Here is a 26,531-nt window from a genome sequence, read left to right on the forward strand (position 1 = left end):
GTGTGTCTGTGTGCAGTGCTGATGTGGCGGTAGAGCTGGGAGGATAACCCGAAAATCGGTCTCTTACGTGAAGATTATAGCTAATTTTGCTCATGTTGTGACTTACGATAAATAACCTACTGAATACTTGTGAAGTTTGAAATGAAATACATTTGCATTTATGGGTGATTGTTAATGGGACAATCGATAGCTACAACATTCAAAGTAGCAGTTGTGGTTTTAAGGGTAATATATATATTTTTAAACTGTTGTGCACATTAAAGAGGCAATCAGCTGTTGAAGCAATAACATAGCGTACTCCCCACCACTGTTTCGGTAGAAAGTGGTGGGGTTGGGGCTGGAGAAATGAAACCACTCTCAAATTCAAAGACCGAGCTATGGATGCAAAGACTGACCGTCCATGATACCAAAATGATAGTTTTAACCATGTTGAGGCTAAACAGTGGGGTATGTCAGTTCAACTAAGCTCATGAGGCATGTATAAGTTATATTCTTCAAGAATCAATGAGTAAATATCATTCATTTATAAGTAAGAAAAAGTATGCTGCAACTGCTGATTTCCCCTTTAATGTTATTAATGTTTCATTAACTTTGTCGTGATATGGATTTCTGTCCATATCACCCAGCTCTATGTGGTGTTACAGCTGTGTGTGTGTGTGTGTGTGTGTGTGTGTGTGTGTGTGTGTGTGTGTGTGTGTGTGTGTGTGTGTGTGTGTGTTCGTGCGTGTGTGTGTATGCATGTGTGTGTATCGCCCCGGCAGGATGATGACCTGGAGTCAGACGTGAACAAGCTGCGATCCCGGCCAGAACCTGACAGGCCCCTGGAGCAGCTGGGTCAGTACGTCAGACTGTGTCCTGAACTCCACCACGACTTCCAGGTAAACATTGTTCTCCTGTGCCCTATCCCTCCATCTCTCCCATAGGAGTCCAGGTACAGTGTCAGACATTGATGGTCTGCTCTTAAAAAGATGTTATCAATACCACATCACAGCAAATGCCTGACTGACTCTCAGCAGTTTATATCCATAACTACTCATTTATTGGTACATTGTGGAATGTGTTTAATCAATTGTTGATTCTAGCAAGGCTCCAAGAGCCCAGCCTAAGGTGGATAGATGTGTGGATACAAGATGAGTGTCCCATGTAGCTCAGTTGGTAGACCATGGTGCTTGCATTGCCAGGGTAGTAGGTTCGATTCCTATGGGGGACAAGTATGAAAATGTGTGGAATCACAAAGTCACGCTGGATAAGAGCATCTGCTAAAATGACTGTGCATTATGCCCATCCTAAAAGTCAATCTAAGTGCTGACCCCACTTCTCAGGTAAACGTTTTCTACTCAGCAAGACCCAGAGAGACTGGGAAATGGTCTGACTGTGAGAGGCTGAAAGCTGGTAGCAGGGTATGACAGCCACTATTATCCTCTGATAAGCAAATTGTTCTCAGGGCAACACTCAAAATCATTAACCTCTATGAAACTTCTGGGTAACAGGGTTTCGGGAGCAGAAGGATTCTATGTGTGTCAAATTTCCTGATGTGAATAATAACATGTATTATTCTTTACACGTTTCTGTAGGGTTATCAGGGTAATACTAATAGGGTATCTAATTTCACAAGTGAGCTGTTGGCATTTAAATTGCCCCTATAACTTGACTGACATGTGTCAGGCAGTGTGATACCCCATGACATTGTGGTAGACTTTAGACTGTTGTTGAGTTAAGGCAAATTGAAATGCCAACACGCCTGTGGGAATGTGTCTCCTCCTGGTGCAACTCTCTTCATTTCAATGATATCACAAGATTAACTGCCTCTGCTGAAAAATACTTCTTCCCCAATTAATTTGCGGCTGTCTCTCAGTCTACTGATGTAGTAATTCAGCATGCCTTGAAACAACAAGACAATTAGGTTAGCTACATTCCCAGAATGCCCTTCTTCGGAGAGGGGGCAGAGATTACACAGAAAGGTCGAATGCATTTCACGTTCATTGTTCACACGAACTGGATGTGCATTTTAGTTTGGCTACTACAGTGTGTTCACGTTTGATTGTAGATTTACTTCTATGTGGAAATAGGACTCTGAACACACAGCACTGGAAGTTCATTTTCCCCCGAGCATTGGTTGTGTTTCAAAAAGAGCAAACCATTGCAATGCTTAGACAGGCGATGTACAGTAGGCATAACTTATCCATTATTGAAGTTATACCTGACTGATTACATGTAATGAGGTTGTCATATCTTCTGATCGCCATGATCAAACAAAACATAATAATAGGCATGCAGTACCTTGATACAGCGTGTGACCACAAGATAAAATAACCATGGTTCATTTATAAATCCTCAATCTGTTTCCTTATATATTTTCTAATCTTGTCCGAGTCCAAGACATATGCTTTCCCGGCCCTGGGGACTGTAGTATAGACGTATGGGAGGGGAAGGCAGACAGGGGGGTTTTCTTCCCCTTACGGTCAGATGCCTGAGGAGACTGCGGCTTACTTTGATCAGAGCTGCTTGTATAACACCTCAGTGAGACCCTGGTTGTCCATTCTCCACTTCTATCCCAGGATCTTCAAGACGTTCACTGCAGCACAACTCCCAGGTGTTCCTCTAATTATGGCTTTGATTATTATGAGACGTTAGAATGTGAGCGTCGATTTCCGAACCTGCACCTGCATCATATCGACGGTTTAATCAAGAGAGATTCTAATGATGATGTTCTGGAAATTGCAAACAGCACAATCATGTTTTCAACAGTCCCTTTTAATTGGCTGGATTCAGTAATCAAATTGACACTAGAGATTCGATCTATAGTGTTTGTTTATGGGGTCTTTTTCATTAAAAATGAAAAGGATAAGTCACATTATTCCTGCGCAGCGAGAAAGCGAGCTGTTCAAATTTATATGCTATTTCGTTTAGTTTTGTTTCACATGGTACACATTGCTTTGTTGAGTGCATGAAGCCAAACATGCATTATTAAAGCCCAAGAAGAATGATGCCTTCAACTTTTTACCCTGAAACCTACTACCCTGCTTTGACTGCATAGTGCCTAGAGTGATTTTTCAAAACATTTTCTACTCAGAGCGACTTACAGAAGCAATTAGGGTTACGTGCCTTGCTCAAGGGCACATCGGCAGGTTTTTCACCTAGTCGACACAGGGTTTCAAACCATAACCTTTCGGTTACTGGCCCAACATTCTTAACCACTTTCTTTTTCTCTCCATCTTTCTTGCTCTGCTTCAATGATACCTACAGTATGCATTTCTGCATTATACTGTACATATCCATTGGTATTCAGCTCTGATTTTAATGCTAATATGATGTGAAATGAAGTGAATCAGCAAGTGTGCAGTGCAAACACTTAAAAAACTCCCAAACTCATAAGTTTAGCATAACTGCTGAGGGCTAGAGGTTATGAGATACAAAGAACACACTGTAAAAAAATCTGGGTTCCCAGACATTCCCACATGCTTTACTTAACCTTTTACATGCTAATCAATGCCTGTGCCCGTGAACACTAGCCGTTGACACATCGACTTTCTTATAGCTTCACAAGCTTCAAGGAATGAGTCTCCTGACTCCTCTCTGTGGAACCGTAGAACAATTATGCATAGGTTTTAAATTGATATTCAAGTTGCGAAATTGCAAGGATGGGGCCAATGATGCTTCATATTTTCTGCTTGTCAGCTGCTGTCATTGCTAGACCTCATCTCATTTCAATATCAAAGGACTGAACACCGTTTTGATGTCACTGGGAATGGGACGTTAAATATATGTTCTTGGGGGCACCATCAGAGGTGTTCTTTATGTTTTATTGACCTTAAGATGTATTTCTGTTTTTACTAATGAGTGCATTTGAATGTTCCTTTTTTATCCGATAAGATCCCTCGAGTTTATTATTTGCTTTGAGTTGTTACGGCGACAGTATATTTAGTTAATCATGACTGTTGTGCACTTTAAATGTAACCAGAGGCGAAGACATACCACCTTTAACCCCATTTAGGTTTACAGAGTACCTTGTCTTTCAGGACTTGGACTCGGACTCTGAGGTAGATTCAAGCTCCGAGGAGGAGGGTCTACTCAATGAGGACTTCAGGACTGATGGAAGATCCAGAGTAAATCTCAGAGATTCTCCGTCCCATTCTCCCCTGGAGCACCCAGTCTCAACAGTAGAGGGAGACCAGGATGGCAAAGGAGAACCTCCAGAGAACCATCTGCAGGCCTGTGACTTTCACAGCCACTTCCTGTCTAGCGCCAGTGTGAAGCAGGACAGCCACCCTAGCATGGTAGACAGGCTTCTGGAGAAACACGGGGCCTGCATCCCCCACCATGACCCACGCATGTACACCGCAGCAGCAGCCCTCACCAAGTCCATCCCTGAGTATTCCATCTTAGCCTTCCCTGACTTCTGGGGACATCTCCCCCCGCAGAGTAAAGAGCCAATGGCTGGAAGGAAACCCAATGTGCAAAGGTAGGTAGATGTCTCTATATGTCAACCAATGGTTTTATATTTATGTAAGTTGAAGGAAAAATGCCATTGAGGACAGAAGAAATAGCACTGCTGTGGCTCCCCCTAACTAAATTGCAGTGATTGATGAGTGTGGGAATGATCGAGCCATGTTGATGTATTCATCACGGCATGATGGGAGGCCTTGTCTCAGTGTGGTACTAACCCATTAGACCCATCCCATCACTTCATTTGCATAAATCCCATTTAAAGAAGGAGTTTATGGAGCGTGTGGGAAGCATGTCAGGAAGGAAGATGTCAAATATAAGCTTGGTCCTCCTGCTTTCCCCACTGTCTTGATTCCTTTCTCTCTCTGTATTGTCGGCTGTTGGTCCTCTCTGTCACAGATGGCACAGCACAGATAGCATTCATCCTGTCAATTGTCTCGGATTGATTTGGTGTATGCCACCTTTGGAAAGTGGTTGATGGAAGCAGGTTTCTGGAAGTGATTGCTAGAAGAATTTTTGAGAAGAAACAGACATGCCGGCATGATTAAGAATCATGGCAAAATTTTCCCTGTCTTCTCGGATGGTCACCTCACTGTAGTGGTTTAACAGTCTAACACCCTTCATTGAGACGAACACAGTGTTCAGCACTCTGGGAATGTTTGAGCGGGTATGTTACTGGTGATGGGGGGAGAAATCGATACAGTTACATATCGGGATATTATTTTTGACTATATTATCGTGTTGTTTTGATAATATCGCAAAATTATTTTTTGCTCTAGTTGGCTGTACCTCCACCAAAACTCCAGTGTTTTTCCTTCACAGCTTGTTCTCCATCTTCTTTTTAAAGAGGCAGCCAATTTGTTTTCAGCCCTTTTATTTCCCTGACTGATCAAAACAAATGTTCTCATGCTCTTTCTTGTCTCTCTGCAGCCGGCATGACGGGGCAACATGTTAGGAACATCGAAACGCAATAAAAAAATATTGAATTGCAATACAAATAGAATCGTGAAATCCGCAATACATATCGTATTGGCACCTAAGTATTGTCATAACATCGTATCGTGAGGTCCCTGGCAATTCCCAGCCCTCTTACTTTACTGTACACTTTTCATGGTTGATTATTTGAGCTCATACTCTACTTCTACACCCTACTACAGAGTAGTCAATATAGTTAGTCATTTAGAGGGGCCATACACAACAGTGGGAGATGTTTCTGTGCTTGAAACAAATCGTTTGCTGCTGCTTTCTGCAGAGTGAGTAATGTAGGCTTACAGCATTACAGTGTTACGTTGATTGTAACTGGCAAATTATTCTGTAGCGTCTGAGTCAGGTTCAAGTGCTCTTTTTCAGTGTGAAATACCGGAAATATTGTAAACAATAGCATGTCATTGAAACGGCATATTAAATGCAGATTTCTTTGGACCTGTAGTGTTTCACACTTGAGCTGAGAACACAGTAGAAGTTTAGACTTCTCAAACCTGTCAAAGGCATTATTCATGTCATTTCCTACACTAGAATATGCACAGAAAGATAGGACTTGTTCTCCACATCTGATTTTGGCATTATTTACAAGCAAGACAGTATGTGCAGTGTATTTGTATTCTATCACGTTTTGTTTATCCTTCTCATGAGAATGCTTTGGTCATTTGTTTCTGAAGCTTTGGGATAATTTGTGAGTCTCAACAAATGTTTAAGTGTCATTGACATGTGTAATCCATAATGGATAGGTACCCACCTTTCGCTTGTCGTTATCTCAAGCAGCCAAGCTGTATAATTTGTCAGTGCACAGGATCTTTGTCAGTCCCTTTCGTTCTACTGCTCCCTACTGAAGTCAGTCAACCCAAATGCATCCCAAAGTGCCAACCTTTTATTAAACACTTATTCAGTAATCTAATTAGGCTATGTGGCGGCTGCCCGGACCAAAACTTGTTTTCTTGGAGAACTTTTCAAGGTGCAAATGGCAGATTGTGTGGAAAGGAAGTTTATTTCAGTCATTTCACAGTTCATTGTGCTCACCCTGGGAAGAGATAAGTCTATGTTAGCTCTATTTAGTGTCTTCTCTGCAAAAGCCATTTTTCGGGACTTAAAGTGATTGACAGTCTGTGACATTTAGGTTGCACAGATGCAATTTTGTCAGGCGCTTTACTTTTTGGGAGTCTGTGTTCACATTAAATAGTTTTAAATACTTTTAAATTCAGCTTTCACCAGAAGTGTATGTAAATTGAGATTTCCCTAATGTAAAACACATCTAAAGTTAATATTTTTAGGAAAAAACAAGTAGACTCATTTCATTTGAAGGGCATCCCGTCCGCTGGGCACTGCTTTCTTGAGAAAGTGTTTTCAGCCTCTCTCGAACTCTTTCTAACTCAGTGGGATGGTTACTGGCTGTTCTGTCCCCCCAGGACCCGGTGGGATTGAGCCAGGGCAGTAGTCCTCAACAGGCATGGCCTGATCAAACAATCACACCCTCAGGCTTCATGCGGCCTGTGTCCCCCTAGCCTCCCGGTGATCTCAGAGCCTTTCTGATTGTCCTCTGCTGTATTTGTTTAGAGTGGACGGGGATGAAGGAGGGCTCTGTTGCTGCACTGGAAACTTTTCTCCTGCCTCGCCCTGTAATCCTGTATTCAGAGAGAGGAGGAAAGGGATGGCGGTCTGATGCAGTGCTCCTCTGTGCCCCTCGCCTCTCCTCTTAATTTGGGGAGTGATAAGGGACCTTGGGGAGGTGGTGATGGGATAGTGAGAGGAGAGGAGAGAGTGAAGTGCACCACAGAGTCTCTCTCTAGCTACAGTGCTGAGAGAAAGGAAGTCCTGTATATGGTACGCCTGTTGCTGTGCTGACTCACCACTCCACTACACAGAGAAACTAGGTCTGCATGGGGTTGGAGGCATTTTAGATTTAGTTTGGGAAATATAGAAATGTCCAGTCTAATTGCGTGTGTACAGTCGAATTGAGTGTACAAAACATGACATAGATTGACAAGGTGAATCCGGGTGAAAGCTATGGGATCCCTTGTTGATGTCACCTGTTAAATCACTTCAATCAGTGCAGATGAAGGGGAGGAGACAGGTTAAAGAATGATTTTTTTGGTGAGACATGGATTGTGTATGTGTACCATTCAATGGGGGAATGGGCAAGACAAAGGATTGAAGTGCCTTTGAACGGGGAATGGTAGTAGGTGCCCGGCGCACTGCAACGCTGCTGGGGTTTTCATGCTCAACACTTTCCCCTGTGTATCAAGAATGGTCCACCACCCAAAGGACATCCAGCTGACTTGACACAACTGTAGGAAGCATTGTAGTTAACATGGCACAGCATCCCTGTGGAACGCTTTCGACACCTTGTGGAGTCCATGCCCCAACTAATGTTCCTAATGTTTTGTACACAGTGTACATTTACAGTATATCCCCGCTTTAGGCGAACTTCCAGGGTTTATGAACTCTAATGGAATTGTTTAAATCAATGAGACTATCAGCTTTAGATGTCAAAATGCTGTACTATTTGTACTATTCATTATGGTAATAAATCAATATTTAGGCCATTATCAGCAAATCTAAGAGAGTAATTGACGCAACATACCTTCTATGTCTTTAGGAACGCAATTACAGAACCGCAATTAATACGACTCTGTATGACCCTTGGTGACCCCTGTACTCTGTCTCTGACAGGAAGAAGGTGTTTGAGGACGTCCAGCGTCTCCTCAACCCGGAGGACGTTATTGATGAAGTTGTGTTTGACCTGGAGGACCCCAGGTGAGTGTTAACAAATCAGCCCCTCTCTCTAGGACGGAAGCCACGCCTCTCCACAGGTAGTTATCATATGTTCCTATCCTCTATGGACTGTTCATGGATGTCCGCCATAGTTGGTTGAGACGGGGACATTTCTGCTGAAATATCTTGCTTGTTACATAGAAACATGTTGAAACAGCAGAGCACTTGAGTGCGTAGGTGGATGTCTAATGGAAAGAGGACATTGAGTAGAGATATTTCTGGGCTCTGCTGCTGCAGAATCACCTGCTTTGATTTGTCAGTTGACTGCAGAACTGCTTTTTAAGTGCTGTGGTAATGGAGGATGTCAGAGGTATAGCATGGATACTGTAAGAGCAGCTACACCATCCTGGCTGGTGTTGTGTTCTTACGGCATGCTTGATAATCAGAGCATCGCCAGGCACTCTCAGTTAGATTATGTGCATAATGAGAAACCTCAGGTGCCATTTTCTGCATCTGGTCAGACTGATAATGGATGGGTCCGGTCACTGAAGTACAAAAGATAATTCAAAATGACCATTACCATCCTAGTCATTTTTGATGTGGTCAGGTACTCTGTATTAATGTACCCCCCCCATCCCCAGCTCCCAGGGCTCTCCTGATCACTCCGACTCCCTGAGCTTCTTCTCCAAGTTTGAGTGCGGGAACCTGCGCAAAGCCGTTCACGTCCGTAGGTACGCTTCTCCGCTTTGTTCCAGCTCCTTCCTGCATCCTGGCAGAGACCTGACTACAAGTAGCACATTCCCCTCGGGGCTCATTTACGCTGCATTGAAAATCAAACAGAGTCTCTCAAACCTCTCCTTTTGCTTCTGTAAGGAAGGTGTCCCGTTGACATATTTCAGATCAAATTAAAGGTTTAGTCTATACTTGGACTGGAATTTCCTTTGAATAATACATTGTCTTTGTAAAACCGTTGCACTGTAGAACAGTTAGAATACAACATAGAGGGAAAGACTTCTTTCTTCATGGTGTAGGCTGTGTCCCAAATGGCACCCTATTCCCTTTATAGTGCACTATGTTTGACAGGTTCTGGTCAAAAGTAAGTGCACTATACAGGGAATAAGGTGCCTTTTGGGATTCATACGTAATCTCTGTCTTCAACCTCCTCCCTCTTCCTCAGTCACGAGTACGATCTGATCCTGAACGCGGACGCCAACTGCTCCCAGCACCACCAGTGGTTCTATTTCGAGGTCAGCGGTATGGCGGCAAACGTGCCCTATCGCTTCAACATCATCAACTGTGAGAAAGCCAACAGCCAGTTCAACTACGGTAAGCACAGATAGCCAGTATAATGACACCTCACTGGATAAGCACCGAGGTAGAGGATTGTCAGTAGGTATTTTAGGTATTTTAGGACCCCTGTGTTGTTTAATGTGCCATTCCCAGTCCCCCACACACAGGGCTCCTTCATTCTCATCCTCGTCCTTCTAGAGCTCAGCAGTGGGCCTGGGCAACAACGGTACTCCCTAGAAATGTGTAATTGGAAAAAAGTACAATGGCATTTTAAAAGTCCTTTAGGGAGTTTACTTTCTATAGATTTAGTGAACTGGCAAAATAACGGATAAATAAATAAACAATACTGTATGTTCCCCCTGTACTGTGTGCTCCCGTCTAACGGTGCAACGTTCTGTGTGGTTTATGTTGTGTTGTTATCAATCTGTTCATTAGTGTGTAGATACCTAACAGATGCCTTTCTGTCTGTCCCCAGGGATGCAGCCTGTACTGTACTCTGTCAGAGAGGCTCTGGAGGGACGACCCAACTGGCTCAGAACTGGAACTGAGGTCTGCTACTACAGGTGAGTGACAGGAGGATACTTACACAACAGTTATGCTACCATCACTCAAATAGGCTGCAGATACTTTTTTAACGATAGCTAGAAGAGTGAGATTTGCCATGTCATTTGGTGCGTGAACACACCATTATATACTTACTGATATTCATTGCAAGCAGATTTTAATGGCTTGTTTGTTAGAGTTTGCTTTGTTCTGTAGCTAACAGTGCTGACACAATGTTACTGCCCCTGCAGTGGAGTTCTCCAAATGGCATAACATTTTGTAACTTGAGTAATGCTGTTTTTGCAGAAACAGCTTCTGTCCGAGCCGAGGCCAAAAGAGCTCTTCCTTCTACACCCTGACCTTTACCGTGACCTTCAAACACAACGAAGACGTGTGCTACCTGGCCTATCACTACCCCTACACCTACTCTGCCCTCCAGGTACAGCACTCAACACTCTGCTGTGTGTGTGTGTGTGTGTGTGTGTGTGTGTGTGTGTGTGTGTGTGTGTGTACATACACCCACACCAGCCTTGAGGTAGTCTTGACATTCTCCTTCCAGAGCATGTGTCTAGAGTTGTTATTTTGGATGTGTGTGTATGATCTATTTCATTATACCCCATGCATCACGGCAGTTTATTTAACAGGCCAGTGGTTATCGCTGTGTTTCAGAGTCACCTGCAGGTGCTGCAGCGGTCAGTGGACCCTCGCAAGTTGTTTTTCCGCCAGCAGAGTCTGTGCAACACACTGGCTGGTAACCCCTGTCCCCTGGTCACTATCACTGCCTGCCCCCCCTCCAAAAGCTGGAAGGACTTGCATCAGCTGCGTGAGTCTACAAATCCATGTCCCGCTGCACCTTTGCTGTGTGTGTTTGTGTTTGCGAGCATGCATGCATGTGTGCGTGTGTGTGTGTGTGTGTGCGCCCATCATGCTTTGTTCAGTGAGAGAGAGAGAGAGAGAGAGAGAGAGAGAGAGAGAGAGAGAGAGAGAGAGAGAGATATATTCTCAACATGGGCTCCTGATATATATTCCAGACAAGAAGTGATGAACAACAACTCTATTCAATCAGAATAGAAAAAAAGTAACTGTGCCTCAAGTTAGGACATTTTGACTCTAGCTAGCTAGCTACACAACAAAAAACCTAGCCAGCAGACTAACAAGCTAGCCAGAAAGAATGAGCTAGAACAAACCTAGCAAGGGTAGTTAATACAGCTACATGAAACAACAACACTGAGTGAGTAAACCAAAAAGGAGCACGGACTAACTTTAAACATATCTTCAGTTTTTTTTTTGTGTAAAGATTTGTCACTCTTTTTGATGGTTTTTGAACTAAATTAGAGCAATATAGCATCAGCAGCAGACAAACAAACCGGTTGCCATGGCAACGGGACAGCAGAACAGAGCCACAGTAGGAGCAGAGCTCACAGGCACCATGTCCCCATTCCCCCTCAGCACTGAATCCATTCTCTACCCTCCAGAGGCCAAAAATGACACAACGAGGAAAGCTTTTAAACAGAAACTACTAAAGGGGAGGCCAGAAACCCTTTTCCACAGACCTCTACAAAAACGGTGATGTGAGTAATCTCATCTTTCTCACTGACCAGCCAAATGCATGGCGCTCAGCAGTCTGCTCTCACTACCTATCCATAAAGAAGAGGGAATCTGTAATGGGTGGAAGCTGAAAGTCAAAGAGACAGACGACCCTGAGAGAGCTCCAAAAAGATAGGCAGAGCAGTAATAACGATCTGACCACATTAAGAGAGGTGCTGCAGGAGAGAAAGAGAACAGAGGACAGGCTGCAGGAGAGAAATAGAACAGAGGACAGGCTGCAGGAGAGAAAGAGAACAGAGGACAGGTTGCAGGAGAGAAAGAACAGAGGACAGGCTGCAGGAGAGAAATAGAACAGAGGACAGGCTGCAGGAGAGAAAGAGAACAGAGGACAGGCTGCAGGAGAGAAAGAGAACAGAGGACAGGCTGCAGGAGAGAAAGAACAGAGGACAGGCTGCAGGAGAGAAAGAGAACAGAGGACAGGCTGCAGGAGAAGCTAGATCACCATGACCTGGCCTCACACAGCAGAGGAGCCCACCTCAACCAGCCAGGCGTCCCCAGCCCTGCCTGCTGCACACCTCCCCCCAGCCTCCCACAGACAGTGGCACCAGCACAGACCAGCCACAGCCCAGCTCCAACACCCACCAGCCCCCCTTCTACCCCCTCCAGTACAGAAGAAACAGACCAGCCACACCCCAGCTCCAACACCCACCAGCCCCCCCTCTACTCCCTCCAGTCCAGAAGAAACACTGGCTGACATCGTCCTGTTGATGGACTCAAATGGGAAGTTGGTTCAGGAGAATACACTTTTCCGTAGACACAAAATGAGAAAGGTGTGGTGCCCAACAACGCAGAGTGCCATGGAGCTGCTTGATAAGGCCCAGCTCTGGTCGCCAAGCCACATAATCATACACACCGGAAGCAACGACCTGCGTGCTCAGGAGAGGGTGGAGACTTCACTACTGGGAGTGATTGAGAAGGCCTCCGCAATCTTCTCCAACTTCTTCAACCCTTCTACAGAGGAAGGACTTCCACCCTGCCACAATCCAAAGAATAAACGCCAGCCTCTCCCAGGACTGTGCCCTGCGACCCAATGTACACCTGGCCCACCATCCCACCCTCGATCTGAACTGTCTCTATGACCATGTTCACCTGTACAGGGAGACAGTCCACATCCTTGCCAAGACTCTCAAGGATGTTGCTTTAAACCGAAGCCTGACCTCTCCACCCAGGAACAGCGGAGCAATCTCCACCTTTCCGAGATCATCGAGACAACACCCCGGACCAGCACCCTGGACCGCCCAGCCACGACCACAGCACCGCCAACCTCAATGCCCACCACAGCCAGCGCAGCACAGGCCACCCCAGCCCAGCTTCAGACCCACCCAGATGAGGCCTACCACCCCCCTCCTCCCCACCGCAGACCCACACCTGGAGTCACAGGCAGAGCTACGCACAGGCTGTGAGAGGAGCAACTGGCCCAGCCCCCACCAACCAAATGAGTGACATTAAACACATGCGGAGTCTACTATGCTAACATGTGATAGGCCGGGGGTCATGGACGCTCACATGTGATAGGCCGGGGGTCATGGTAAGATGAGCACAAGAACTCCACCATCCTCACACTACATCCACCCAAGTGGCATGACACAAATGCTATCTTAAATTATAAACAAATCACATTTGCATCATAAGAGTTTACGTTAATTGAAAAATCCGATTTTCATAGTTCTTGTTGGATTGTGAGTGTTTGTCTCATTTTGAAGGTAAAGAAAAAACAGTTATGAAATCTTTTTACATTGCATTGGGGGAATTTACAAGGATTGAAGTCCTCTGCTTTTGGGCTAAAGAGCAGAAACGCGGACTTCCTGAAAGAAATTGATGATATTGATATTGTAGTACTACAGGAAACATGGTGCAGAGGTGATGTTTTCACTGGCTGTCCACTAGGTTATAGGAAGATAATCCTACCATCCACCAAATTAAAAGGAATCACACAAGGCAGAGACTCAGGGGGAATGCTAATATGGTATAAATCTGAACTAACAAATTCAATCGAATTGATCAAAACAGGAGAATTCTTTATCTGGTTAGAAATCAACAAGGAGGTTATCTTTACACATAAAAACGTCTTCCTCTGAGCCTTATACATTCCCCCCTCAGAGTCACCCTACTTCAATGAAGAGAGTTTCTCCATTCTAGAGGGGAGATGAGTCACTTTCAGGCCCAAGGCAACGTGGAGACCTGAATGCTAGAACAGCAGAAGAACCATAATAAACACCTACCAGGAAGCAATAACCTTTCCCTCCCCACATACCCCCCCAGAAACAACTATGACAAAGTGAAAAACTAAAATGGAGTACAGCTCCTGAAGCTCTGTCAAACACTGTGTCTATATATAGTCAATGGTAGGCTGAGAGGGGACTCTTTTGGTAGGTATACCTACAACTCATCCCTTGGCAGCAGCACTGTAGACTACTTCCTCACTGACCTAAACCCAGAGTCTCTCAGAGCCTTCACAGTCAGCCCACTAACACCTCTCTCAGACCACAGTAAAATCACAGTGTATCTGAGAAGAGCGGAACCTAACCATGAAGCATCACGGCCCAATAAATTACATGGTACTAAATAGGCCTATAGATGCAGTGAAAACAGTACAGAAATCTACCAAAAAGCAATTAGTAGCCAAAAAATACAATCTCTCCTGGACAACTCTTTATCCTTAACATTCTCCTACAGCAATGAAGGTGTAAATTTGGCCATTTAGAACATAAACTTTATATTTAACAAATTAGCCTCCTTGGCTAATCAAAATAAATTTGAGAGCAAACCAAAAATAATAGATATTGAAAAATGGTTTGATAATGATTGCAAAAATCTAAGAAAGTAATTGAGAAATATATCTAATCAAAAACACAGAGAACACTGAAGCAATACAAACACACCCTAAGAACAAAAAAGGAACAGCACGTTAGAAATCAGCTGGATGGAATTGTGGAATCCGTAGGATCAAACCACTTCTGGGGGAATTGGAATACATTAAACAAACCTCATCAGGAGGAACTGGCTCTCCAACATGGGGATATGTGGAAAAATCAATTTGCAAACCTTTACAGCAATATAACAAAGACCCCAGAACAAAAAGATTTACAACAAAAATGACAAATCCTTGAGTCCTGTGGATACCCCAATTACAGAAGAAGAATTATTGGAAAAACGATGCACGCTCCAACCCAAAAGGCCTGTGGTGCTGATGGTATTTTAAATGAAATGATCAAATATTCAGACCACAAATTCAAATTGGCTAGACTCAAACTCTTTAACATTATCCTCACTGCAGGTATTTTCCCCAATTTTTCCCCAATTTGTTTGGAAACAAGGATTGATCACACCAATCTATAAAAATTTAGACAAATTTGACCCAAATAATTACAGAGGAATTTGCAACTTGGGGAAAATGATCTGCAGTATCACAAATAGCAGACTACATCATTTCCTTTATGAACACAATGTACTGAGCAGAAGCCAGATTGGATTTCTAAAAAATTATCATCCAACAGACCACATTTACACCCTCCATACTCCAATTGACAAACAAGTAAACCAAAACAAAGACAAAATCTACTTGTGTTTTGTAGATTTCAAGAAAGCATTTGATTCAATTTGGCACAAAGGTCTTTTTATAAACTAATAGAAAGTGGCATTGGAGGGGAAACATGTTATGTTATTAAATCAATGCACACTAAAACCAAATGTGTGGTTAAAATGTGGCAACAGGCGAACATACTTTCAGGGACGTGGAGTGAAACAGGGCTGCCCAATAAGTCCAACACTGTTTGCATCTACATGAATGAATTGGCAAAAACGTTAGAAGAATCGGCAGCACCTGGTCTCACCCTACACAACACTAAAATCAAGTGTCTGCTGTACGCAGATGACCTGGTGCTGCTGTCTCCCACTAAGGAGGAGTTAACAGCAGCACCTAGATCATCTGCACAGGTTCTGTCAGCCCTGGGCTCTCACCGTTAATCTAAAAAAAATCAAAACAAATATAATGATATTCCGCAATCAGGATGACAAATATAAATTCTATTTGGACACAGTTCTATTAGAATACACCAGAAATGACACGTATTTAGGACTAAATATCAGCAACACAGGTAGCTTTCACAGGGCTGTGATTGAGCTGAGAGACAAAGCAAGAAGAGCATTCTATGCCATTAAAAGGAAAATTAAAATCAAAATTCCAATTAGAATCTGCCTAAAAATTTTCCAATCACTTATAGAACCAATTGCTCTATATGGTAGTGAAGTATGGGGTCCACTCTCTAACAGTGAATATACCAAATGGGACAAACATCCAATCGAAATACTGCATGCAGAGTTTTGCAAGACTGTATTGCAAGTGCAAAGAAAACTCAAAATAACGCATGTAGAGCAGAATTGGATCAAAACCCACTCCTCATTCGAATAGAAAAAATAGCAATCAAATTTAACAGCCATCAAAAAACAAGTGACCCCAAAACATTCCATCACACAGCTCTACAATGTCAAGAGATTAAATAAGAGAAGAGTCCCCTCAGCCCAAGGCAACATGGTTCTGAGGCTCAGTTCACTAACCCAAACCAACCCCATAGAGCCTCAGGACAGCACTCGGAAATCTGGCCTAACCAAGTCATCACAAAGCAAAAATTAAAATATATCACCTATTGGAAAGACAACACAAAAAATCGAAGTAAACTTCAATGCTATTTGGCTCTAAACAGACAGTACATGGTGGCAGACTATCTGACCACTGTGACTGATAGAAAACTGAGGAAAACACAGACTAGGTACAGACTCAGTGAGCACAGTCTGGCTATAGAGATCGGCCGTCACAGGCAAACGTGGCTGCCCAGAGAGGACAGGCTGTGCTCACTCTGCTCCAGGGGAGAGGTAGAGACAGAGCTGCATTTCCTATTACACTGTGACAAATACTCAGACCTAAGAGAATAATTCAATACAAAGAATTTGAAAATATAAAAGATGAAGAAAAAAATCTAATATTTATTGGGTGAAAAGCCTAAATCCTGTCACAACCTGAGGGACAGCCAGTGAAAAGTGCAATGTAATGTCAATAATATTTCCCATTTAGTTTTGTTTTGGCTTTCAAGTCATGTGTCTTCTCAGTCATGTTGAGACTGGTCTACTACTATTGCTTTAGTGTATTATTATTCTCATTAATATTGTTGTTGTAGTTGCTGTTAATGGTAATCCCATTTCCACTACTACTATTATTGCTGTTGGTCCCACCATTTATATATATATTTAAAAAAACAAATGTTTTATTTGTATACTTTGACAATGTAAGTAATTTAACTTGCCATGTCAATAAATTCAATTGAGAGAGTGAGAGAGAGAGAGAGCGCAGTTGCTCAAAGAAACTCCTAGCAGCAGATATAACACAGACAGCTCCTGTCAGAGCTGGAGTTGTGATGTGGAGAATGCAAGGTGATAGACTCACTGCCAGTGCCAACTGTTGAACTCACCACATGATACATGTACTGCTGGAGTCAGAGGAGGAAATAAATAACACTCATAGTTACATTGCTTTGAATCCAAGTCAAACAAATGGGCCAGATAGAAGGTGAGTGAGAGGGCTTTGAAGTGAGACATGTAATCCCGCTGAAGGACAGTGTGTTTATGTCTGGGCTTTCGTCATGGCCTTCTGGGCATTCTTATTAAGTTTAGGCTGATTCCTTTACAGGCGATGATGATGCTGTATGAATGAGAGAGGAGCAGTCTGAGCTGTGTGTCTGGCTTGGCTTGAAAGTGGTAGAGAAAGATAGAGACAGACAGAGGCTGGGGGATGGTGATGGATGTGTGGGGTGGGGAGAGGGAGGGAGGGACAAGCTGACCTAGCTCTGGGACACAACCAAGGCCGTGCCACCGGGGAGGGGAGCACTGTATCCATCCTGCCCACGCCCTCCCCAGCCTCCACCGGTCCCCCCACCTCCCCACCAGCCTCTCTCCACCCTCCCCTGCCTCCCCATCCCTCCACATCTCTCCCCACCTGCCGATCACCCCCATCCTCCCCAGCCTCCCGACAGCTCCTGCTGATTAATATTTAGGGGAGCCCCCCCACAGCCAGCCTGCTAGCATATGGTTGACTGTAGAGGCACAGGAATGCCTTCTCAGATCTGTACTATTAGTGATGACGGTGGAAACCTCGAAGGGAGAAAGATTGTGACCCTTGATTGGGTACCAGCTGCCTTCATGGTGATCAAAAGGAGGTTAGCGTTGCTGCTTCTGTTTACTAGTAGCTGCAAATATAACCGTATGAAAGGGTTGTTGTAGCTACTTAGCTATGTTTACTGCTACTTAAAAAGATAACACCATAGTAAGCCACATAAACAGCTGAATAATGGCTCCTGTCTAGAATAGTGCTGATATTGTACCACCTAGAATATAGCATTACTATTATAGCATTACTAAATGTTGCCCCCTAAAATAAAGTCCTTCCAAGTTAAATGTAGACTGGAGATACACTACTCCTCTATACATTCTGTCAGCCTGAGACAAATAATAGAACTTCTCAGTTGTTCCTCAGTGGAGCATGACCATACCATGATATGTGGCCTCGCGGTTAATAAGAGTGTTGGGCCAGTAACCGAGAGGTCGCTGGTTTGAATCCCTGAGCCGGCAATGTGGAAAAATCTGACATTCTGCCCTTGAGCAAGGCAGTTAACCCCCAAGAACTACTGCTCCCCCGGGTGCCGATGACGTGGATGTTGATTAAGGCAGTCCCCCACACCTCTCTGATTCACAGGGGTTGGGTTAAATTTGGAAGACAAATTTCAGTTGAATGGATTCAGTTGTACACCTGGCTAAGTATCCCCATTCCCTAATGTAAATCCTATATTATAGTAGGAATGTGTTTGCAACATGCATCTTCAGTTATTTTGTCCTCCCCCTGCCACTCTACTAACACATCACTCTGCAGTGCGGTGCATTAATCCAGCCATGTTAGGGCGGGAAAGTCTGTAATCGGCTGATTCAGCAGCAACGCCATGGACGTATTCCCATTAGAGATATTAAGAGTGCTGTCATTCACTGTCTTTCAAACAGGGACCTGCTCTTTTGCATTTTAGTGCCTTTAAGTTGTATTAAGGCCTATAGTACATTAAGTTAATGTTTTGTGGTGCTGCCATGACAACCTTGTGAGGGGAGGAGGAAGGCATTTCAGCTGGTCGGTTCTAACTCCTGTACACACGTTCATTTCTTTGTTATGTAACACATCTGCAAACTAGTGTTATAATTATGCCCTAATTAACACTATGCAAGTCAGTTGCACTGCAGATAGTAGTCGGCTATAACTTCAGCTGCATTTGGTGGTTTTATTTCATTAGGGCTGATATTAAATCAATGATACTCCGCTGTCTCCCACACCCATCACAACAAGCAAATGAAGACTAATTTGTAATCTGATATAATCATTATCATAGTTTGTGTAGGTCATGAATAATTGCTTGGCGTTAAATGTAATAAAGCTTTGTGTTTCCTCCTAAAACAGATTGATGACTGTCACGGTGAGATAGGGTCATTTCATTTTGTGACATGTCAAGTGTGTGTGTGTGGGTGTGGTTGTGTATGGAGAGTCCGGCGATAAGAGTAGCTTGATGACTATAAACAAATCAAATCTAATTGTATTGGTCGCATACACATATTTAACAGATGCTTTTGCAGGTGTAGTGAAATGCTTGTAAAAACGTTCTGGGCTAATAATGTGAGAAATAGCAGTACGTTTAGAGTTGAATTGGTTTCTTGTTTGTTTGCCAATCTGAAATAGCTTTAAACACAGAGTTGTTTCCATAGGAAAAATATGTTCGGGTGGGTGGAAAGATCATAGAAATAGAATGAATAGAACGGGGTTGTAACGTCTGACCCTGGCAATTTGACTGGTAAATGAATGGGTACACTCACAATGGCTGCCTGGTATTGTGATGCAATCATTTCCATGGTAATGTAAAATGTTCATTCAAATTGTGCTAAGTGATGTGACTCATGCAATGGAATGTATTTTGTGTAATGTCAGATTGATGGGTACACTTCCTGTTTTTACTTCCTGCTTTGCACTTATGGGTAAATTCGCGATGGCCACCAGTCCACCCATTATGCCATAATTGACTTGGATGGGGACGCCCATTCTATTCATTCTATATCTATGGGAAAGATACTGTAGGAGTGAGAATAGTTTCTTTGTCAACATGGTTACTACCGCCTCATTGTGTATCTGATTTAAACTTAATTTCAATCTAATCAAATCGGGTTTGAAGTGTGCACAATTGTGAAACAAATTAAGGCATGTACTGGTAAATAAATACACAGTATTGTTGTTGAGCTTGGAATGTTAAATAGAAAATGTCCCTTCTGTTTGCAATACATTCTTTATGCACTGTTATTTTCGCCATCTGCTCTCTGATGCTCAGTATGTCTCCTGATATTTGACAAGTCCGTCATGACGCTCACATTTATCACACCCCATTGGTCAGATAGCCTGGTCGAGGTACATTAGGTGAAGATAATTACTTTGATATCACATTAATGATCCACTTGACACCCCCATCACCCTCAAAACACACTGTCACCACAGTCAGCAGTTGAGGAACTAACTTTGGTGCCACAATTTATTAAATGCATTCTCTGAATGTACTATGCTTTAGGTGATTTTCCGTCCTAACGTCATTCTCAAGGTGTACACAATGGAGTGATACCATACGAACTCAATGACTGATGAACTCAATCAGAATGCTGCTTTCTAGAATGGCTGAAATGGGCTCCGATCTAAGCTTTGGGCGATGTTATAATAGCTCTTTGAATAGGTCAATTTATTCTCCCTTTTCTTGTCCTGTAGCTTGATTCAGACATGAATTGTGTCTTTCATACTGCATTGAACTCATACTGGTGATCAAACACGTTGGTATGAAGTACAATCTCAACTGATTTGGCTCTCGTTTAACCCTGATAAATAAACAATAACAGTTTGTCGAGGTCTGACTCCTGGAAGCTATTGGTGTGAAACTAGTCTGACTAATGATATTGGTACACAAGCCTCCCAGTCCCAACAACCAGGCACATTTCACTTTCACACTGAGAATGTAATTTTTTTTTTTTACCTCCCTTTAGATAGCTTTTAGCCACACTGTCATGGTAATTGAGATTATGTTTGATAATTAACAACCTCTGAAATGAGCCTGAGTGCAATTGCACTGGAACATTTTTAATTAATAAAATGGAAAATTAAAGCTGCATTTTCATAAGCTTTGCGGGGAAAATTCATCTTATGATTATAAATGGACAACCCTGATTTGTACTAATTAAACCTGATTAAACCTGATTTGCATATACAGGAAAGGATAACAGAGATTGGTTTTGATTGCTCAAGGCCCCCTTTGTACTTCTGCGTACATGTGTACGCGAGGCAGGCAGCCTCTCTCTGCCCATATCGTGTTTGTCTCACTAACTGCCATTTGATCAGGGACTGCTTCAATTTAAAGTTTCAGCAACTTTCACTCACTGCGTGTTACCTCCTCCTCACCTCAGGCGGTGCACAACATACCAGCTGGATGTTTTGAGAGTACAGTTTCTGCATCCGACAGCTATCTGGAGATGATTTTATTTTGCTGAGGCTGAAACTGTGACGATCGTGTCACCGTAGGTCTGGTTATGCATGCACACACCACTGTAAGTCTCTCTGGATAAGAGCATCTGCTAAATTACTCAAATGTAAATGTTATTAATAACCAGGGGTGTTTCCTGCATAGGAAACCACCTGATCGTAGGAAAAATACCAGACTTTTAACTCTCTTTTAAAGCTGCAGTCTTTCGTATTAGGATTTGTTTGATCTGTTATTGTGGACCCAAGTGATGGGGCATCATGGATGGAGTGGTTTGATATTAAAAGATCCTTATGAGAATAGGGAATGACAGAGCTTTGAATCACAACACAGGGGACCATTGTACTAATGGAAAAACCCAGACTCTTTACCCAGACAAGCTTTACACAGTGTATCAAAAGCATCTGAGTACAGCTGGTCTTCATCTCAGTAACAAGAAGTTCACACCAGGACACATATGGCATTTTTTGATGCTGTGTTTTGTTTTAAAAAGGAAGCGCTTCAGGGCCAGATTTATTACCTGGTAGAGTGGTTGGAGAGTCACCCAAAGGGACTAAAGTGTGTCACTTAATCATCAAGGTGCTCAGTGAGAAAGCCCTCGATGGAGCCTCCAACACCACTTACGCCTCATGGGAGATGACGGATGCACCTGTCCAAGTGGGTGAGTAGCAGAGAGCTCGATGCACCAACAACCACCACTACTCAGTACATAGAGAAAAGGATAGGACCTGGGAATGAGTTGGCAACCAGACATTTAATATCAACTTGTTACCTTCACATTTCCACAAACAAGTCACTTATTTCAGGCGAGTTCAGTCTAATGTACAGTCAATTCATAGCAATTCATCGCCCTAGAGAAGTGTGATAATTGTGCAGTTTGCGGTCAAGTGCATTATAATGGAAGGATAAGTGGTCGTGGTGAATGATAAGCTAATGTTAACTGAATCGAGGGGCTTTTACGGTGAATGTGGCTATTGTATTTTAAAAGTTTTTTTTTTGTTGTTGAGTGTTTCTGTTGCCTACACTACTCGACGATAGCTTACGGGGCAAAACACAATGAAATAAAATGCATACTCTATAGTGGTCCAGGCTTTAGAATCCTATGTGGATTTACTCTTAAAGGACAGTCACTGTCAAAATGTCCACCGCAGAGAAGGGGTACTCAAGTACTAGGTCCGGTCACACAAATTTCTTAGGTGGCAAAGGTCTGGATGGATAATGTAATCAGCGTAGTAACAAACCCCTACCTCGCAACCCATGCAAACTCAAACTGTTCACACCGCTCTTGTTAGCGGAGAGAAAAATTAGCTGTTTTAAAGCTAATTTCCCGCAATTCTACACATTTTGCATGGGGCAGAGATTTTCTTTGCTGTTTTTAAGCTAATTTATTGCAATTCTATGCGTTCTTCCATGTCTTATGTGTGTTATATGATACCAGAGGTCGAAGCCTGACCGAGTAAAAAAAAATGTAATAAACATTCGGGACCTCCGGTCTGTATTGATCCCGTTCTGGGTCCGGATCCGGTCCACTGTCCGCCAGTTGAGTATAGACGCCATTGAGGAAACATTCTGTAGATTAACACACCCATAGGAAAACACACAATCACACGTGCACTCACACACACATTTGAAAAAGAAAAAACAGTCGTTTGAGGTGTTTGCTCAGATGGAGTGGATAGAGAGACAAAAACACAAACATTTCCAAACGATTCTCTGTATGACAGCTTGGCTGATGATGCCTGTGTGCCCAACACAGGTCCATATCAATGAGTAGACTCACAACACATACAGCCTGGCTGTATGCCTCTCTCTACCTACTGCTGCGAGTGTAGGTAGCTTGGCCTGGCTGTATGCCTCTCTCTACCTACTGCTGCGAGTGTAGGTAGCTTGGCCTGGCTGTATGCCTCTCTCTACCTACTGCTGCGAGTGTAGGTAGCTTGGCCTGGCTGTATGCCTCTCTTTACCTACTGCTGCGAGTGTAGGTAGCTTGGTCTGGCGGTATGCCTCTCTCTACCTACTGCTGCGAGTGTAGGTAGCTTGGTCTGGCTGTATGCCTCTCTCTACCTACTGCTGCGAGTGTAGGTAGCTTGGCCTGGCTATATGCCTCTCTCTACCTACTGCTGCGAGTGTAGGTAGCTTGGCCTGGCTGTATGCCTCTCTCTACCTACTGCTGCGAGTGTAGGTAGCTTGGTCTGGCTGTATGCCTCTCTCTACCTACTGCTGCGAGTGTAGGTAGCTTGGCCTGGCTGTATGCCTCTCTCTACCTACTGCTGCCAGTGTAGGTAGCTTGGCCTGGCTGTATGCCTCTCTTTACCTACTGCTGCGAGTGTAGGTAGCTTGGCCTGGCTGTATGCCTCTCTCTACCTACTGCTGCGAGTGAAGGTAGCTTGGATTGGCAAGGAGAACTGTTGACGACCGCTTGATGCTTTTCAGAACACGCCTACATCCCTCCAAGCTTTATACTTGACATGTGCCAAGTGTTATTAGGCCCTGAATAGAGAGGATGAATGGAAATGGAAATGGGATCAAGGTTACGGTTCTGGTAGTTCTGGAGAGGAATGTGTGAGAGCCTCCTGTCGTTTGTGTGGTTCTCCAGTTAGGAGTTCATCCTAGTGTTGCTGCTTGTTTGATTAATTTATGCTGTTATGCCATCAGAAGATATCACAGCTCAGAAGCGTAGGTTTGACTTGGTGAGGAATAGGAAACACTCAAAGACTCAACACGGATTGGTTACACACACACACAAAATTGTGTGTATATGAAAGAGACAGCACAAGGGAGTTGTGGAATCGTTTTCTTCTTCTTGAGTCAAAATTTAATTTATACATTTTTCCAGGCTCAAACTGGCTGCTCTTGCAGGGAATGGAGCCCCATGCTATTGGCTGATGTGATATTTATCACTCTAATTATATCTTCTGGACTCTTCCACAAGATGCCTGCATTCCCGCTCAGTCACCTTTGTACATTCAATCTACTTCAGTTTGCAAAAGCCTAAAATAAATTGTATGCTTTGCAATGACATTTTCTCCCCTCCAATGTGTTTAAAAAAAAATATCATATCATTTCACTCTGCATTGTTATGCATTCGGCTATTCACTCACAACATATCATTGTTGTCTGAACTGGACAGCCTACAGCCAAATTATGGCTGGTTAAATTAAGGTGAAAGTATGAGAATGCTGCTTTATCTCATTTTGTTTTACAAAACAAATTACTTATTGCTCAAACCTGATTGCTCATGCTCACATGGATTCAATTAAACATAGAAACGGAATGAAGCATAAAGAGGGTGTACACTTTACAGGCCTTGCAGAAACTCATTACTGTGTGATCAATGCAGGAGTCAGAGGAATTTGTCTCTTCCGTGGCTTCGTCTTTTGTGGAGTGGCAGCCTTGGCCGCAATTGCCAGGCTGAATTAAAATGATATGTGCCTCTGAAAGCATATCCATCTCCCCTCTTTTTCAACATCTACATTTTCACAGGACCTGCTGTATAGATTCTGCCCTATAGAAGCGCATACAGAATATATCACACGCTTCAGAAATGTGATTATCTTTTTCAAAACAAGGCAAACTGAATAGGACAGGCGATCATTTTGAGTAAACCTCGTGGTTTGTAGAGAGCCTTGTTCCAACATAATGTGGAAGAAATGGTGGCTCGAGGATTTACTTATTTACTGTAAAGAGTGTCACTAATCCTCTTCAATGTGGACATTGGTGGACAAGCATTCACTGTGTAACCCTGTCTCCCCCTCTCTCTCCACCCCCCCATCCCTCCCCCAGGTAACCGTCCGTGTGTAGTACTGACAGCACGGGTCCACCCTGGGGAGAGTAACGCCAGCTGGGTGATGAAGGGAACCCTGGAGTTTCTGTGTAGCAGTGACCCGGTGGCTGAGGCACTGAGGGAGGCCTACATCTTTAAGATTATCCCCATGCTCAACCCCGACGGGGTCATCAACGGCACGTACGTACTCCCACCCACCCACCCACCCTAACCTTTGACCTCTATCCTCAGACCTGTACCTGTCACCCTCCATGTTAACCAGTACACAGTCATTTAGCTAGGCAGTCCAGGAATCTAACCTGTATGTCCAGGTTACCACAGGGTTATCTTACTGACACGATGGGTATGCAATGTCATGTGAGTCTGTGGCATCGTCATACTGTCAATAGAGAAAGAAGAATTAACAGGAAGGGAGTTTGGGTTGGAGTCAAGTCCCAACTCAGAAAATACATTTTGGAGTTTGGCCCCTTTGCATTACATTGTATCAAATGCATTTGTAAGTGCAAATCTGTTTAGTAGTACCAGTACTTAACAAAAGCAACAGCGTCATATTGGTAGTCTTATTAATGGACTGGAGGGTGATCGATAAGCCTCTTCACCTCTCTGTACCAATCACTGACCTTACTCCTTACTGACACCATGTGAGAACTAGACCCAGTCAGAGCTGCAGTATTTTCATTATCACCAGGCTGGTGCTCAGTGAGCCTGAGCAGAACAATCATTGATCAGACTGTAGCCTATTACATACTGCTTGTTTGGGGCTTGAGAGAGATTAACTCAATATGGACAACAACTTGGTATTGTAGGTCATGTTGTCTGAAGCTATTCCCACTTCTCTACGGTGTCCAGGTTTTAGCGACTGCAATGAGAGTACAAGATTATGATTTTTAACGCAACAACAAACATTTAAGGGGTCTTCTAAAAGTTGTATGCATAAATCCCCCAAACTCATATGTTATCACCATTAGAATACATATACATGTTGAAGTGCCATGACCCTTTTGAAATGGAAATTGTGATTAGATATGTTGAAAGATCACATTTGCTTATATCAGTTTCACCACAGATCTCAGGAAGACAGAAATGCACTACACATGAAGCAGAGCTAATCTGAGATCAGAGCTGTCTGACCATGTTAAACCATCCTTTCATTTCCTTTTTTGTTCATCGAGCCATGAAGACACAACATTTACTTTGGCTTGTACATTGGACTTATTGAAATGCGTCTTCCGCTTGCATTTTTACAATCCATCTCCCTTGGCAACTGATTGCGGTGTCAAGTTGTTTGCCGTTCGGGGGGAAACACAAACACAAACTTGTTTCACTGTGCACTATCTTGACTCTCTGCTGCTATTTTCAGCTCACACATACAGCATGAATTATTGGGTCTTCAGATATGATAATTGCTACGAGTCTGAAAGCCCAATCTGCATCACACAGCTGGTCTGACCAGAGGGAGAGGGAGATGTAAACCGAGCTGACTTTTTGACTAACAGCCTTTTGCTTTGCTGTTATTTTCCTGATTGCAGAGAGAGAGAGAGAGAGAGAGAGAGGGTGAT

General features: G+C 43.4%; 1 protein-coding gene across 2 annotated transcripts in view; it reads left to right on the forward strand.

Moving 5' to 3' along the window:
* The window catches only part of LOC110493825 (cytosolic carboxypeptidase 4), a 158,582-nt gene that overhangs the window by 50,651 nt on the left and 81,400 nt on the right, over nt 1–26,531 (forward strand). Inside the window, exons 11-19 of one of the 2 annotated variants that reach the window (XM_036953106.1) lie at nt 762–878; nt 4,020–4,462; nt 8,113–8,196; nt 8,796–8,885; nt 9,332–9,480; nt 9,920–10,007; nt 10,300–10,426; nt 10,657–10,810; nt 24,972–25,152. In XM_036953106.1, the coding sequence (XP_036809001.1) occupies nt 762–878; nt 4,020–4,462; nt 8,113–8,196; nt 8,796–8,885; nt 9,332–9,480; nt 9,920–10,007; nt 10,300–10,426; nt 10,657–10,810; nt 24,972–25,152 (1,433 nt within the window). Of the gene's footprint in view, nt 1–761; nt 879–4,019; nt 4,463–8,112; nt 8,197–8,795; nt 8,886–9,331; nt 9,481–9,919; nt 10,008–10,293; nt 10,427–10,656; nt 10,811–24,971; nt 25,153–26,531 lie in introns of both variants that reach the window. The other variant, XM_036953095.1, reaches the window with a different exon arrangement.

Source organism: Oncorhynchus mykiss, chromosome 2, assembly GCF_013265735.2.
Source record: "Oncorhynchus mykiss isolate Arlee chromosome 2, USDA_OmykA_1.1, whole genome shotgun sequence".
In the NCBI taxonomy this organism is placed as follows: domain Eukaryota; kingdom Metazoa; phylum Chordata; class Actinopteri; order Salmoniformes; family Salmonidae; genus Oncorhynchus; species Oncorhynchus mykiss.